Source organism: Puma concolor, chromosome B3 (genome assembly GCF_028749965.1).
Source record: "Puma concolor isolate L17-30 chromosome B3, mPumCon1.1.hap2, whole genome shotgun sequence".
NCBI classification, from domain to species: domain Eukaryota; kingdom Metazoa; phylum Chordata; class Mammalia; order Carnivora; family Felidae; genus Puma; species Puma concolor.
This window is the reverse complement of record NC_141672.1, coordinates 41,263,108-41,279,146: the sequence shown is the minus strand read 5'-3', so window position 1 is coordinate 41,279,146 and position 16,039 is coordinate 41,263,108. Positions and strand designations below refer to the sequence as shown.

Sequence of the window (16,039 nt, the reverse complement as noted above, 5' to 3'; positions counted from 1 at the left end):
ACCTGACACCTCCAACCATCTGTGCTATCTATCTGCCTTCTGATTTACCAGAGCTGTACAAGCCGCATACAAATTGTACTTGATACTAAAGAAAAGACAGCCGGGTCCAGTCCAGTTCGGAGGTGAATATTCCCATCTGATTCCTTTAGGGATGGACCCAACGATAGTTTTCCAGGCATTTTCAAAGGACTCCCCTCTCCCAATTATTTTCTTCACACTACACAAGCCCCTATCAAAGGCCCAGGTGAGATCATGGTTTCTTTTGACAGAGACCTCAGTAAATGGTATGATGTGGATGTCAATTGGGAATCAATAAAAGTTGCCAATTCAATCTGCTGGCCCTAAGGCAGAGCTGCCTAGAAGGCCCTTCCTCTCTGCAGGAGGGGTCAGTGCTCAGCAGCTTAGAAAGGGTTTTCTGCTCCACCACCACCCCCATTTCTGTGATTCCCCTTTCTCTACTTGTACTGAATTCCTCTGGGGCAAAAAGGCCAAGGTTACAGTTTCTATTCCCAGCTCAGCTCGAGTTAAATGTTCTAACACAGGGTAGGGCAAAATCAGCCTGCAAGAAGAGCAAATCAATATTTTTAAAAAAGATCTTTGAAATAAGCTTTTAAGTTGCTGTCCTGACCTACCCGTGACTTCTCACTCTAGATGTGGCTAGGCTGCACATTTGTTGAAGTCCATTAAACTGGGGCGGGGGGTTACTGCTGAAAAGTATAAACTTTTGGGGAGGTGCAACTCCCTTTCTTGAGTGTTTGACTTCATGGTCAACACCTGTGTTATCAGGTGTGACAGTTGTTCTAGCTCGTATTTAAAATGATTTCAGGAGGCTTTTGAAGATGGTGGGGATAGCCCAAACTGACCTCTTAACAGATCCCTGGTCCCGTTCCTTCTGCTTCAGATTCGCTTCCCACTCGGCTGCTTTGCAGCTGGAAAAGGGGAAAATGCATGCGGGGATGGATACTGGGGGGAAATGGGGTGATCTACTTCCCTCCCTCCCCATTCGTGCGCTCCCCCCAAAGTTTTCTGTTTCATTACAATTAAACTTGGCGAATTCTTGGAGGATTTCGATTTGGCCCAGTCCTCATTGTCCTCTGGAGACCTCTTGACCCAGGCAGCGCATCACTCCAAAGTGGATTCCTGTAGCACCACTGCCTCTTTTGGCAAGGGTGGGGGGCGGGGGTGGAGGAACAAGGCTGGATGAGGGTATTGAAAGGCTGCTGTTCTTGCCTTCCTCTTTCTCCCAGCCACTCTCCAGTGTTTTCCTCCTCCAGATTCTGCAAAATACTGAAGAAAAGTCCACGGGTAAACGGCGGGCGCTGTCGAGAGCGGGGAGGTGCTGAAATGACCCGGGCGCGCTGGTCGCAGTCTTGATTGGCAGAGAGAGCCAGTGACTGACAGGGGGTCTCCATGGCGCCCGCGCCGCCAATCCGCCCATACCAGTAGCGGCGCCAGTTCGCCGGCCTGCGTGCCCTAACGGAGCCGAGCCGAACCCGGGCGGCGGGGCCGGCACCTCCTCCAATCCCTCCTGCTCGCTCGCTCCCAGCCGTTGCGCCGCCGCGCTGCCCGGGTCGTGCGTCCCGGCTGCCCTAAGCCGCTTCACCGAGGAGAGCCTGGCGCACCCCGCCAGGCCCGCCGACATCTGCTGCGTGTCCGGTTCCGCTCTCCGCGCCCCCGCTGCAGTCGGCGCTGCCTCGATGTTCCAGTTGCCCATCTTGAATTTCAGTCCCCAGCAAGTGGCCGGGGTATGCGAGACTCTGGAGGAGAGCGGCGACGTAGAGCGCCTGGGTCGCTTCCTCTGGTCGCTGCCCGTGGCCCCTGCGGCCTGTGAGGCCCTCAACAAGAATGAATCGGTGCTGCGCGCGCGAGCCATCGTGGCCTTTCACGGCGGCAACTACCGCGAGCTCTATCATATCCTGGAAAACCACAAGTTCACCAAGGAGTCGCACGCCAAGCTGCAGGCGCTGTGGCTCGAAGCGCATTACCAGGAGGCTGAGAAGCTGCGTGGACGGCCCCTGGGGCCGGTGGACAAGTACCGCGTGAGGAAGAAGTTCCCGCTGCCGCGCACCATTTGGGACGGCGAACAGAAGACACACTGCTTCAAGGAGCGCACGAGGCATCTGCTACGGGAATGGTATCTGCAGGACCCATACCCTAACCCCAGCAAAAAGCGTGAGCTCGCCCAGGCAACCGGACTGACCCCTACGCAGGTGGGCAACTGGTTCAAAAACCGCCGACAAAGGGACCGGGCGGCTGCAGCCAAGAACAGGTCGGTACCTAGAGGCCTACGCTCCTTGCGCTCACCCTGGTGGGTCGGGCGAAGGCGCCCCAGGGGCCCTTTCCCAGGGCCCAGCGACTTGGATCCGAAGGAGTTGAGAGCTCAGTCTGTCTTCAGTTATGAGCCCACTGCGTTCTGGGATCCTGGGCGGGTAAGGGGGGCGGGGGGCGGGGGGAGTTCCTTCCGGGCTCTTGGTTCTCCATTCTCTCCCTCATTCTTGGAACTTAGGGGGTCGCCCCAGCCGCTGGTTCCAGTCATAAAACCAAGGCTGCATTGAAAAGAGGAAAGATTAAACATTAAAATGTGTAAACATTAAAATTCCAGCAACATTTAGGGACCCTCAAGGCCCAAAGCTAATTCTTGTCAGCCTGGGCCCAGGCTCCTATTAAGCGAAGCCTGACTTATTAGCAATGTGGCAGGTCAGTGTTGTCGTTTTAAAAGCCCAGATGCATTCTCTAATGATTTGAAAATAATTTTCGATAGACTTCTGGATGAAAGATGAGTTCTCTTTCTGCGTGGACAACTCTGCCTCAAAATAGCAAACTATAGTCAGTTGAGGTTTGTCGCTTCCTCAGCGTGTGGCTCTAAATTAGCCAAACATTTTGTCCAAGAACCCAGCCTCATCTCCCAGGACCAAATGCTCCATGCAATCCTCAGACAGCCCTTTTTGCCTTTAGCTTTGGTCCGACCGGCTTACTGTAGGGCACTGACAGGAGCGTGCGCCTGGAGGAGACGCACGATGGGAAATGGGTTCCCTATCCCGGAGCCCGATATGCCTTTGTCACCCACACTTCATTTATCTTGACAGTATTGTAAATCTCACAAAGGCGGCCAACAACCGCGAACGAACCTGTGAGCCCAGCATCTCAGATGGGGAGCCCAGAAAGGATTCAGAAGAAGGATGGGACAACTGCTGGGCTACTTGGAGAGGCGGCCAGCTGTGGAATCCTTCCTGGCTTCCGTTGCCTCACTTTTCCTACTTTAACTGCCGGGGTCTGTGGGAGATCCGCTAGCCTCTGGGCTTAAGGGAAGCAAAGCGGGGGAGGGGGGGGCAGGGGGGCGCAAGGGGAGGCTATGTTATGCGCTGTGACTGGTGTCCCTTTCCTTCCCATAGACTCCAGCAGCAGGTCATGTCGCAGGGCTCCGGGCGGGCTCTAAGGGCTGAGGAAGAGGGCACGCCCGAGGTGCTGGGCGCCGCAGCCAGCCCGGCCGCCAGCCTATCCAGCAAGGCCGCCACTTCGGCCATCTCCATCACGTCCAGCGACAGCGAGTGCGACATCTGAGCTGCCCATCCAGCACACTGGGAAACAGAATCCACTATTAAAACAACACAAAATGAAATAGGAAGGGAGGATGAGAGACCACGCAAACCCAGCGCTTCCGAAACCAGGTGGCCAGGGACCCGCGGGCTCGGGTTGCGCGTTTCCACCCGGCGGCCGGCCTGGCTCCACTGGCGCCCTCCGGCCGCTATCAAAGGGGCCCGCGGTGAGGCTCAACCCAGCGCCACGTTCTCCTTGCTTTGCTTTTTCCCAAGAATTTTACTGCAGAGATGCCTCCGGAACCCGAACTGCACGCTGAGCGCCTGTCCTGAATCTCCCGTGGGTATTTCACGTCGAAAGGACGCTGTTATATATGTATAACTTTTGCTTTGAAGTTTAAAAAAACAAAACAAAACATATATATGCTGTTTATTTACTTATTTAAGAGAGTACCTTGGTAGGTTTCTCTGTATCTTGGGAACTTGCTGTTTCTAAAGGCGCAGGGTTTCGAACAGATGGGTTCTGTGTGAAGAAGCCAAACAATAAAAACCTGGTGAGCAACCTTTCTTAATTAAGTGAGCTGCTCTCAGATTCTTAAAAAAACAAAACAAAACGAAACAAAACATTTCACCAGGTAAGCGGGGGGGGGGGGGGGGGGGGGGGGGGCCCTTGTGCAAATAGTCTCCGGAGAGTCTTCTCTATACCTTTTGCTTTCTCTGAGGTCTCCTGGTATATTTTTTTAAATGGCCCATGGTAGATTCATAACCACCTGCCCAACAAATTGTACGTTTGTATGTATATATGTACATGTGCATATGTAGCATATATTTAAACCCAGAAGTTGGCAACATGAGCATCCCCTATAAGGCAACTCCACACATCCCCAAGCACGGTTTACTATGGCTTGTCCACCTGACACTCACTTTTATGAAATGTTAGTGGCTTTCAGGAATAATTTAAGAAGCCAAACTCTGGGACTCAGTCGTGAGTCCTATTTTATAAAAATGCAAGACTATTCTGACACAGGCTCTGCAATTAGAAAGGCTTTCCATCTGCTTTTAGGCCCTCTCCCATACAAAATAGGCACCCCCCCCCCCATCATGCTAAAGTGGATATATACTACATTTAGAATTAAACTCATATTAAAATAAGACAAAAGATAGGAGAAGTTTTAATAACTAAATGAACATCTTGCTGCAGAAGGTTTTTATCAAACATTATTTACCACAAAAAGGATACTTAGATGAAGGAAAGGATGTTATGTCACATATTGAGGTGAAATAGAGGCTGCAGAGGATGGCATTTTAAAAATCTGATCTCTGTATCAAACATGAAATAAGTCATCTAGAGCTTCCTTGTCCTGCAATGGCCTCAATTAAAACTATCAAATATTCTTAGGATTCAACTTGTGCAGGCACACACACATACCAAAAAAAGAAAACTAAACAATGTCCTTGCACTAAAAAAGTAAATGTTATCCAGAGTCTCTTAAGCTTTTTTTCCTAGTGAAATGGGTTGCATATTATAAAATTTGACATTGATCTTTAAATCACTTAAGCTGAACTTCTCTCCTTGAGCTCCTCCTGACACACACACACACACACACACACACACACACACACACACACACACAGGACTCTTTTCAATTTACCTCTCTGTCCTTAGCAGATGTCCTCTGGTTCAGAAGCCTACTAACTTATTTAGGTAGAAGTGCCAATGTCCAAACCTAAATAAATAAATAAACAAACAAACAAATAAGATAAAATAAGTGAAGCCATGGAAGACAAAAAGCAATCATATGACAAGATATATGAGAGAAACCAAAGACATGAAAAAGGGTTGATTTTTGGTTTCTAAATCACTTAACCAAATTTGGCCTCATTTGGGTTTTATAAATTGTTGTCATTGTATACTGGGGCCCTTATCCAGAGAATTGTTAACAACCAAAACTCTCTTGCACAAGAGCTCTAGATGGAAGGAGTGGGAATATCTTGGCGTTCTTCGGGAAGGCAAGCAAATGCCCTTCTGTGGGTCCAGAAAGGCTACTACCATGGTAGAGCTTCCTGAAGACTCTTGTTTCCTGGAATGCCCTCCCTCCCCACCTAGTTCCTTGAATGCCAAGGAGCAAGGCCAGGACTCCTATGAGGCAATGGAAGCACCTAGAGTACAAAATTTAAGGAGGCATTCACTCCCAAGGTCAAGCAAGTACAGCAAGTGCAAGGCATCTAGGAATGAGTGCCGTTTTAAATTTTGCCCTGTAGGTGCTTGCCTTGTTTCACTGTAGTCCTGAATCTGCAAAGGAGTATTGCGCTTCAATGAAATATCAAGAGACTTCCATTCTTGTTCCCCAGACCCTCCAGACGCTAACAAAGGAGCTGCCCAGACCAGCATTTGGAGAAAATAGCAAATTTTCTCTCTTAAACTGATGTTTCCAGGTACAAGAAGGAAGGGAAAGGACAAATTAGTAAATGATGTAGAGGCATTTGAGATTCTAAGAATCCCATCCTACTCAACCAGTTCAAATGATGCCTAAAAGCAGAAGAAAATGTCCATTCTGCATTCTCAAGAAAAAAAAGGGTAACACTGATAAGAGCTAAGCTTTCTCTTTACAAATAATTTTTAAATAACATTTACAGCTTGACAAAAAAGAGAAAACCAAACAGTTATGGAGGGCTTTTTTTCCTGCTTGGGTGAAAGCCTTTAAAGTACACCTAATTTGCTTGAAGTAACATGTTGCCTAAGGATTACGTTATAAAGTAGCTATTCTGTTTCACCAATCTGTAGGTTCATTTATCTAATTTCATGTTAGAATCTTAAGGGGTGACACATTACTTTAAATATTTTTAAAACGTTTATCTGAAACCTGGTGGCACTTAACTGCTCTTGTGAGTAGCCAATTCTTTGATAATCTTGTGTTGGAAATTGTTCCAAATCATGACACAGATATTTATGTTAATTGGTCCAAAAATTCCCATGGGCAGGTATCGTAAAAATTCTCTTTTTCTAAGATTTTTCCCCCCATATCAGTTTTATCCTAGTCTAGAAAGGTTTTTTGTTTGTTTGTTTGTGTTTAATTCCAGGTAGTAGCAATGCTGAAAGTTTCCGAATTTGGAGAAATCTCCATTTGATGGGTTTCCTTTCTGTCTTCTCATGAAATTTATTTCCTGTAACAGTTTCCCCAAAAGCAATTACTCCAGCAGAGTGGAAAGAAGCTGCATTCTAACAATTCAACGGATCTGACCAATGTGAGGATTTAACCAACTCCGGCCCCTTTATCGGTTATAAATATTTCAACCACCCGCCAGTTCCACCAAAAGCGCGATGGCTCCCGCTCCCCAAATGCCGCAGTTCCTCTCTCCTCCACTTTAATGACCCACTCCTCTTGCACCCGCCGCGCTCGCCACCACCCCCCCCCCCCCGCACCGCCCCCTTTCCCTCCTCCAGTTTGTTTATAAAAATCCGGGAGGGAGGGGATGAGAGGCTGGGGTGGGGGAGGACTTGCTCTTTGTTTACATTAAACAAATGACAGGCAAAGAGCTCAATCAAAATCTTCCTTGACCCCGTTCTCTCTCCCTAATTTTAACAAAAAGGAAAAAAATATTGTATCCAAAGAGAACGTGAATGGGGCGGGAGGAGAAGAGAAGCAGCTTTTTTGCTCTATTCAGCCGGGACGCGGGAGCGCGGACGATTTCCGCTCCTATTGTGAGGCGGGGCCCGGGGGCGGCAGTGAATGGGGGGTCTGCCGAGCGGCCCGCAGGGCTGTCAGGCGGCTCAGCGTAATCAGGGCTAATGACGGTGGCCGGGAGCTCCGCGGGACAATGCGCGGGGCCGCGGGGTTTTGTCGGCCTGAATGGCTAATAGGTTTGCCTGGGGGTGCGAGGGGGGCGGTGTCGGGAAAGAGGCGGCGGTGAGGGGAGAAGGGGTCATTGTTCGCACACTGGCCCGGGCGCCGAGGCGCGTCCCACCCCGCGCGGGGGCCCGGAGCGGCCGGCAGGAAGGCCGCGGCCGGGAGGCCCCCTGGAGGTCTGCTGGGAAATGGCGGCAGGGGCGGCGGGTGCGTGGGTCCCCTAGGGAAGGCAGCCCTGAGAGAGGAGGTCGGCACGAACTTTTTTCCCCGGGAGAATTCCATAGTGCGTCCCCAGTATCGGGAAGGTGATTCCCTCCGCCAGGGTTCGAATCGCGCCTCCGTGAGGTGACAACTCCACACACCCACCTTTTCCGTCCAGCGCCCTGGGAGCTCTGAGACGTGTAGGCCGGGAGCCACTCCTATTGTTAGACTGCCTGACCCAAAACAGCTCGAGGAGAGAAACCTCTCAAAATCAAGGGGGCAGGGTGGGGGGGGGGGGCGAAGGGTTAAAAACCCAGGTGAGGCGATAAACAAACGCGCGCCACAGCAGCAACTAAGGCGCACGCTCGCCCTCGAGCCTCTGACGGCGCTACGGCGGTTCGCCAGCCTCGTGCAAGACGATGCGCCGCGGGTCTGGGCCTGCGCGGGTTGCTGCGGCGCGCGTCCGCCTTGCGTGTGAGGAGGCTGCGCGGGCAGGGTCGCCCGCGACCGGCAGCGGTAAGCGTGCTGGTGTCCCCGGACCAGGGAACGGCAGTTGTCACCGCGGGCTCTCGGCGGAGCCGCGTGAGTTGCCCAAGCGGTGACCGGAGCGCAGAGAGGCTCCATACTCAGGGAGTGGGATCTGCAGGCTCTGAGGCCTCGAGAGGGCTTTGCGAGCCCCGAAGATCCGCGGGTCAGCCGTCGGGGTTGGGGACCCACAGCAGAGCGTCCTGAGAGCCAAATGCCCGCAGCGGCACAAACTCCCGCAGGCCCCCGCTGCCACCGGAGCCCCGGACTTTCAGAAACTTGGCCGCTCCCATTTCGGCTCCTACAAATCTCCCCAGAATCATGCCGGGCAGCTCTCTATCTGCTAGGATTTATATTCCCAAACCTCTTTAGACCTACCCCAGCGTCAGGGATCGAACTGGTTTCCTCCCCACACCCCTCCTTTTCTCCTGGTTCGAAGACAAAGCGGTGTGAGGGCCACCCCAGAGCACAGCAAGCAGTTTCACGCTGTGTGCCTCTGCTCGCGCGGTTTCCACTTCCTCTGCCGACCTAACAGCCCCCCGACACCTCGACGGCTAACCGTTCGATCCTGGAAGCCGATCCCACTTCCCAGGAGTCTTTCTTGATTCAGCGGGCTCCCCACAGAGACTTCTCTACTTCCTCTTTAGCGGTCTCACAGTACCTTATCTAATTTTAACTGCTGTGATATATTTGTGCATTTGTCTATATGTTTGAATCCCCCCCCCCCAACCTCCCGCTAGAGTGTAAGCTCTTTAAGGGCAGGGATTGAATTTTATTCATCTTTATATTCCCAGGGCTGGCCTAGAAGTAGGTGCTCAATACATGTTTTTAAACTGAAATAATTAATGGATCTTCGTTAAAACCTGTCCCAAATTAGTGGAGGAGCGCTGCTAGTTCTGAGTTTATTTGAACAGCGAAAATGGCAAATAGAACCTGGACCCAGAGTTCACTTAAATACTTCAGGTTACAAGCTCTTACCTACTTGTCAGGTTCTCTGGGATGATACCCCCTCTAAGTGTATGGTGTTTTTAGAACCCTGTGGCTTGGAGTTCATAACATGAAAATTAACTTCTCACACACACATTTTTCCCAAACAGTAAGGTAAGAGTCATCTCCTTAGGTTTAGAAAATTCTATTTATTATACCCTCTGAACCCTATAAAATATAATTCCTAATATTTTTGTCTGTTATGAAAAAGGTTTCTTCTTACAAAATAACTTTCTTTGTCTCTCTCCTTCCCCCACCCCTACTTTAGTCTTGACCTACAAATTAAAACATAAACACACAAAATAACAAATTCAAAGTGTCCAATTTTAAGATCTTGGATTGGTATTCCACCTCCATGCTTAGGCTAAGGGGTGAAAAACAGAATTTTCATTACAATCTTAAATCACAAAAGCCCTGTGAAAATCCACTGGTTGCTAAACTCATCTGAATTTTAAATTTTAATGGACAGAAGGAAGTGAACTGTGTGTAATCTTGAGTTCTGATAAAGTATAGATACAGCTGCCTCTTGGAAAGTCATTTTAGCCTGGCACTCTCAGTCTGCAACCTCAGAATGTTGATTTACTATATGTTTTTCAGACTGAAGAGAATAGCCCTGAGTTTTTTAGCATGAAATCAAATATCTAAGTTTAGACTGTGCATATTAATTTGATACATGAACAGTCTGGTTGGTGGCAACTAGTTTATTATGCATTTCAAACATTTTCAGATATTTAAAATTCCTATTAAAGATTTGTCCATTCAAATTAAGTACCATTTAAGGCAGATTCTATTGCATTGGATATACTGACTTTCCATAAATTCATGATAAAGTATGCATTTGAACTAAAGGCGTATGCATATACACTAGACATCTGATCTACAAAATAATTTTTGCAGGCAAATGTGATGCTATGAGCTGGATTCATCAATTTAAAACAGACAAATAGGAAAAGGAAAACTATACTGTAAATAGCATGTAGCAATAGACTGATGCCTAAAATGGTGGGATCAAAGAGACCTTGCTAATCACTGTGGATTTGGGCAAGTCACTCAACTCTTTGAGCCTTCACTTTTACTTCTACAATATGCAGTTGATAATATCCAGGGATGTCGTGAATGTTTGCGATAAAGCACCTAGACCAGACCCTCACATATAATAGGTATTCAGTGAATGGAACTTCCCTTTTCCCATTTTTCCTGGTTAAATGCTAGGCCACGGAAATAAGCTGTACAACTCCCCTTAAAAATTGTGTTTTAATAGATGTCATCTACACATTTGGAATATTATTGAATTTGAATGCTAAATGCTGTTTTTAGAAGCAGCTCTGCTCACCACCCCTAGCAGGGAAGACCCAGTATGTTGGTTTCCCAACCTTGATAATGGGTGAACTTGTGCTAATACAACATCACTCTTTCTTAGGCTTTTAACTAGGGTTGGCGCTGCTCGTCATTATATATGAAGTTCTCCAAAGGCATTTTAGCCTATCCTGCAATTCAGGATAACCTCAAATGTAAGTATAATCACTGAAAAGATAACCTTTTAGGGAAAGTGCAAGGTCTATTTTTTTTTTTTTTTGAGGAAGAAGCAGTGACCCTGCTTTACTTATATTTACCCTGCTTTACTTATATTTATGTGGCTCTTCATAGCTAATAATGAAGTCCCTTCAGCTGCACCGTCTCACTTCCTCACAAGAATCCTGTGAGGGAAGTCAGCAGGTATGGTTTCTACCTTCCAGATAAGAAAACGGGGCTCACATTACTTGCTCAGCCACAGGACCAGGGAAGAATCCAGAGTTTGTAGGCCTTGAAGTTTAAATAATTTGGAGGGGAGGATGCCCTATAAGGTAAAGGATATAAAATTATGAGTACAAAATTGGACGTAAGAAATCACAACAACTATAAAATTTTTAAACTGAGCAAATACAACACACATTACAAAATCCAAATAACAAAATCATTTTATTAATTGTCACATATACCTCTAGAATAGTTTTTTCCCTACTTTTTTCTCCTATGTGTTCTTTGATTGCTTCTATATATGACAATAATTTTACAGTACAGTCTTGAAAGATAATTTAGTCTTTAGTATGGGTTGGTTTTTAATATTTTTATTATTCAGATTTTAGAAAAGTTTCAGTTTCATAGCTCATTATTGGCAATGCCATATGTAATTTTTTAGATTGGTATCAAATTTGGGAAAGCCTCTAGGAAGTTTCTTTCGTATGTGAACATAAGATGTGAGGACATTTTCAGTTTCCTTGAACGGTGACCCATCTTAAGTAACCTTTGCATTGACAACACTCATTAATCAGTTTGTAATCAAAGGCCTTGCATATTCGTGTTGTGACACATAAATCAACACAACAGAAGTAGGAATATTCCTACAAGACATCCCTGCACCAAAAGAGCTAGCAATAGCCTAACAATACACAGAAATGACAACAAACCATAAAAATATGTACCACTAAACCCAAACTGTATCCCCAACTCAAGTTCACTTTAGCTACCGGATAGAAAAATGACTGATTACTCCAGTGGTGCCCAGCACTAGGGGAAGTGACAAAGGGAAAATAGAAGTGCACAGAGACAGTGGTCTATTATAGTTAAATTACCTATTTTGCAAAGTTTCCAAAAATGCATGATCATGTGAGCATATTGCTAGGATCCCTCCCAGGGCCTTTGAGAAGAGGTCTGTGCAAGTAAGGTATCTTGCAACCTTGGTGTCACTTGCTTCCAGGTAATTCTGCTTCTGCACAGGCCAAGTATTTCTTTTTCTGTTTCTTTTTTTTTTCCTTTCTTTTCTCCTTCCTTCCTTCCTTCCTTCCTTCCTTCCTTCCTTCCTTCCTTCCTTCCTTCCTTCCTTCCTTCCTACCTTCCTACCTTCCTACCTTCCTACCTTCCTTCATGTCTTTCAGAACAGGCTTTCTGACTCCAGGTTTTCTTTTATCCAGGACAATATGTATTTCCCCAGAAAGTTTTTACAAAGTTTTACTCAAAAGCTGTTTTTAAAGGTGTTTCATTGATAGAGGGAAAGTGAGTTTCAGATTACAAATATAGAGCTGGCCTCGGGTAGGACTGTAAGATAGACAGGTTATCCCTTAGAACCCCACCTTTCCTTTTGAGGATTTTTCACTTTGCCTCCTTACAGGTGTCACATCCCAAACTGTCAGAAACCCTCAGTGCTCTGTACCGTCCCTTGATCAAAATCTATTCTCAGTTGTTACCAAAAAATCAGATAAGCCAATTCACATTGACATACAAATAGCTGCTAAAAGCTTAATGAATTACCTACAGATGGGGGCCTAGGAGGGTACTTACTAACTGCTAGGAGATAATCCTTTAATTCAATAAACCCAAATCACTAATGGTAACAATTCAGACATCACTAGTAAGCTAGTACAAAATTATTTTTGGTTGGAAGAGAGCCAGGAATCCTTCAAGTCATTCCATGGAAGTAGATGACTGCTTCTTGGGTCAAATAGAACCAATATTAAAAATAGAGTAAAGTAAAATAAACTTGTTGGGCCTCCAGCTTTCCCCTTAAATTGTAATTCCTTCTCTATCATTAGTTCTACCACCAAACTTTGTAAGAGAGGAAAGAGTAGTCTACATTCTTTGCCTCCATTTCTTCACTAGATACTTCTTAACTTCTTGCAATCTGGCTTTTACTGGCATTATTCCATCATAACTGTCCCCTCAAAGGTCACTCTACTGGGTCCTCAACTACTCAGCCTGTTGATCTTCAACAGTGTTGAGCATCCCTTCCTTCTAAACAGGGCCAAAATTATGTTGAAGCAAGCAAGATGCCTAAGGAGGTCCTTCTCTCTCTCTCTCTCTCTCTCTCTCTCTCCACCCCTCTCTCCCCCCTCCCTCTCTCCCTCTCTCCCTCTCCCCCTCCCTCCCTCTCCTTCTCCCCCTCCCTCTCCTTCTCCCCCTCCCTCTCCTTCTCCCCCTCCCTCTCCTTCTCCCCCTCCCTCTCCTTCTCCCCCTCCCTCTCCTTCTCCCCCTCCCTCTCCTTCTCCTCCTCCACTTTCCTCCCTCTCCCCCCCCACCCACCGTACCCCCTCAGAGTTCTACAGGTTTAGGGGTGGCATCTGAGAGTACCTCCTAAATTTTGCACAACAAATGCCTCACTTCTGAGCTTCTCACCATATTCACATCGTGGCCTGCAATTTGCTGCCTTGCTTTTGTTCATTCTGCAGGGGTAAGTAGACCTCCATGCTTTGTGCCTCCCCTGCACTCCTTCCTACCTTCTGATAGCATCACTCTTAGGAACTGCTCTTCCCAATTTGATGTTTCCAGCGGGGCTGGCAAACATAGTACCTACCTTCCCAATTCACAGCAGAGTATAATCAGCAAACTGGGCCAGTCTTTCCAAAATTTCTGAGTTGGAAGCAGAGAAGTAACTCTCTCTTTACTCTTGGTTGAAAGCAGTTAAGAATATGATGCCAAAGTTATTGACAATCATGTCACCTGTTACAAGAAGGAGCCTGTTAGGAGAAGAGGCAGAATGGAGGAAGGAGAGACAGAAAAGGCTAATGCTGATAAAGTCTTTGTATGCTATTGACACTAAAGGTAGCTCCAGTCTTGTCTATTCTGGTTTTGGTTACAGGAGTGAATATAGTACCCTCCTACTTTTTCTTTCTTTTTTAAGCTACTTTGAGTTTCTGTCACTCTCCAAACAAGACTGCTGAGATCTATCATAGAATGTTTTCGTTTTTCATCATCCCATCTCCATAGGTACCTAGATCCAAGTTTCATGGCTCAGCTCAAAGGTCATTTTCCTCCCAGGAAAATGGGAGGGTCTTCCTTGATCCATAGGATTTAACTAATCTCTCCTTTCTTTGAACTGCTGTGCCATTTTATGCATCTATCATAGTTAATCTAGCTTCATGTCTTATATCTATTACTATACTACATGTTCTTCCAGGGCAAGATCCATAATCTTTGTAATCCTCTAAGAACTGAGTGCAGGATCTTTGACACAGCAAACAAATCAATAGATTTTTGCAGAATGAATGAATCAAATGGATGAATGAAAATAACTAAAGGATGCCTAGAATCTTTATGTTTAATTTTAGGAAACTTTAGTGTGAATAATCTGAAGTTCTATAAAAATGGCCTTTTTTTTCCTAAAAGAACAATAAAAGAAGGAATGGCCCACTGATTGCTAGGGAAGATGGTGAATGTTAAAGGTACAAGTTCTTCAAAATGTGGGAAATGAGACCTATAAGTTTATATTTACTTATATCTGAATACATAAACCCTGGAATAATACACAAACAACTATAAACAGTAGTTTCAAGTTCAAGTCTGGAGGAGCAACTGAGCAGATGGGGACAGAGGTGGAAGAGAGGCTTTTCACTGTACACTTTGTATATTTTAATTTGCTTAACCATGTGAATCATTGCCTATTCAAAAGTTAAGTTAAAACTAAGTGAATAATAATAACTAAATAAAAATGTTTTATTGTAGAGATTAGCAACCTAGAAGACGAAAGCAAAAACCTACCTTCCTAATGTAATGTGCATGTAGTGATAGCACGATGGTCTTGTTTATTTTTTTTTTTTTTTTTTTTTTTTTTAATTTTTTTTTTTCAACGTTTTTTATTTTTGGGACAGAGAGAGACAGAGCATGAACGGGGGAGGGGCAGAGAGAGAGGGAGACACAGAATCGGAAACAGGCTCCAGACTCTGAGCCATCAGCCCAGAGCCTGACGCGGGGCTCGAACTCACGGACCGCGAGATCGTGACCTGGCTGAAGTCGGACTCTTAACCGACTGCGCCACCCAGGCGCCCCACGATGGTCTTGTTTAAAAAGTGAAATAGGGGCGCCTGGGTGGCGCAGTCGGTTAAGCGTCCGACTTCAGCCAGGTCACGATCTCGTGCTCCGTGAGTTCGAGCCCCGCGTCGGGCTCTGGGCTGATGGCTCAGAACCTGGAGCCTGTTTCCGATTCTGTGTCTCCCTCTCTCTCTGCCCCTCCCCCGTTCGTGCTCTGTCTCTCTCTGTCCCAAAAATAAATAAAAAGTGAAATAGCTCAAATAATTTGTATAGAAATGAAAATGATGTGGTCTGGAAAATTCTGTTAGAGATCTCAAAAAATGGAGTAAATAGCCCTGGTAATGATAGTGACATTAATGTTGAAGCTAAATTCAAAGGATTCAAATAATATTGTTTCATATTTTTTTTTAAAAGGATAACAGAAATCAGAATTCTCCATCTACTAATTAGTGTTTTTCTTTCCAGTTAAAAAGAAAAAGGTCCTCTTAGAACTTACTGAAATTTACACTTTCAGATCAGTGAATTTTGTTGTATGTAAATTATACCTCAATAAAACTGATTTTAAAAAGATGTAAAATGTTACATTGAAAGTGACCTTAGAGGCTAGTATCCAATATCTACAAAGATGTCACCAAACTCCACACCTGAAAAACAAATAACCCAGTGAAGAAATGGGCAGAAAACATGAATAGACACTTCTCTAAAGAAGACATCCGGATGGCCAACAGGCACATGAAAAGATGCTCAATGTCACTCCTCATCAGGGAAACCACAACGACACTCAGATATCACCTCACGCCAGTCAGAGTGGCCAAAATGAACAAATCAGGAGACTATAGATGCTGGAGAGGATGTGGAGAAATGGGAACCCTCTTGCACTGTTGGTAGGAATGCAAACTGGTACAGCCACTCTGGAAAACAGTGTGGAGGTTCCTCAAAAAATTAAAAATAGACCTACCCTGTGACCCAGCAATAGCACTGCTAGGAGTTTACCTAAGGGATACAGGAGTACTGATGCATAGGGGCACTTGTACCCCAATGTTTATAGCAGCACTTTCAACAATGGCCAAATTATGGAAAGAGCCTAAATGTCCATCAACTGATGAATGGATAAAAAAATTATGGTTTGTATACACAATGGAGTACTACGTGGCAATGAGA

At 45.9% G+C, this 16,039-nt stretch overlaps 1 protein-coding gene and 2 long non-coding RNA genes across 6 annotated transcripts in view; 2 read left to right on the top strand and 1 right to left on the bottom strand.

The window, feature by feature from the left end:
• Nucleotides 1-1,402: 1,402 nt before the first annotated feature.
• SIX6 (SIX homeobox 6) lies at nucleotides 1,403-4,112 on the top strand. Of its 2 annotated transcripts, XM_086709612.1 has the most exons (3): nucleotides 1,403-2,269; nucleotides 3,087-3,271; nucleotides 3,393-3,544. In XM_086709612.1, exons 1-3 carry the CDS (start codon nucleotides 1,698-1,700, stop codon nucleotides 3,434-3,436), a joined length of 801 nt encoding a protein of 266 aa, XP_086565738.1. In that variant the 5' UTR covers nucleotides 1,403-1,697; the 3' UTR covers nucleotides 3,437-3,544. The 2 variants fall into 2 exon arrangements, with proteins under 2 accessions (XP_086565738.1, XP_086565739.1); XM_086709613.1 differs by lacking the exon at nucleotides 3,087-3,271 and having other exon boundaries at nucleotides 1,407-2,269; nucleotides 3,393-4,112.
• Nucleotides 3,952-8,032, bottom strand: LOC147579926 (uncharacterized). The gene is made up of 3 exons (XR_015252332.1): nucleotides 7,751-8,032; nucleotides 5,189-5,263; nucleotides 3,952-4,059 (listed from the first exon to the last, which is right to left on the bottom strand). It is a non-coding gene; the product is annotated as an uncharacterized LOC147579926 (long non-coding RNA).
• LOC147579925 (uncharacterized) overlaps nucleotides 7,313-16,039 on the top strand; it is a 51,402-nt gene continuing 42,675 nt past the window's right edge. The window contains exons 1-2 of one of the 3 annotated variants that reach the window (XR_015252330.1): nucleotides 7,313-7,398; nucleotides 10,518-10,608. This is a non-coding gene — a long non-coding RNA (uncharacterized LOC147579925). Of the gene's footprint in view, nucleotides 7,399-7,484; nucleotides 7,561-7,952; nucleotides 8,168-10,517; nucleotides 10,609-16,039 lie in introns of those variants that run through there. The other 2 variants (XR_015252331.1, XR_015252329.1) reach the window with 2 other exon arrangements.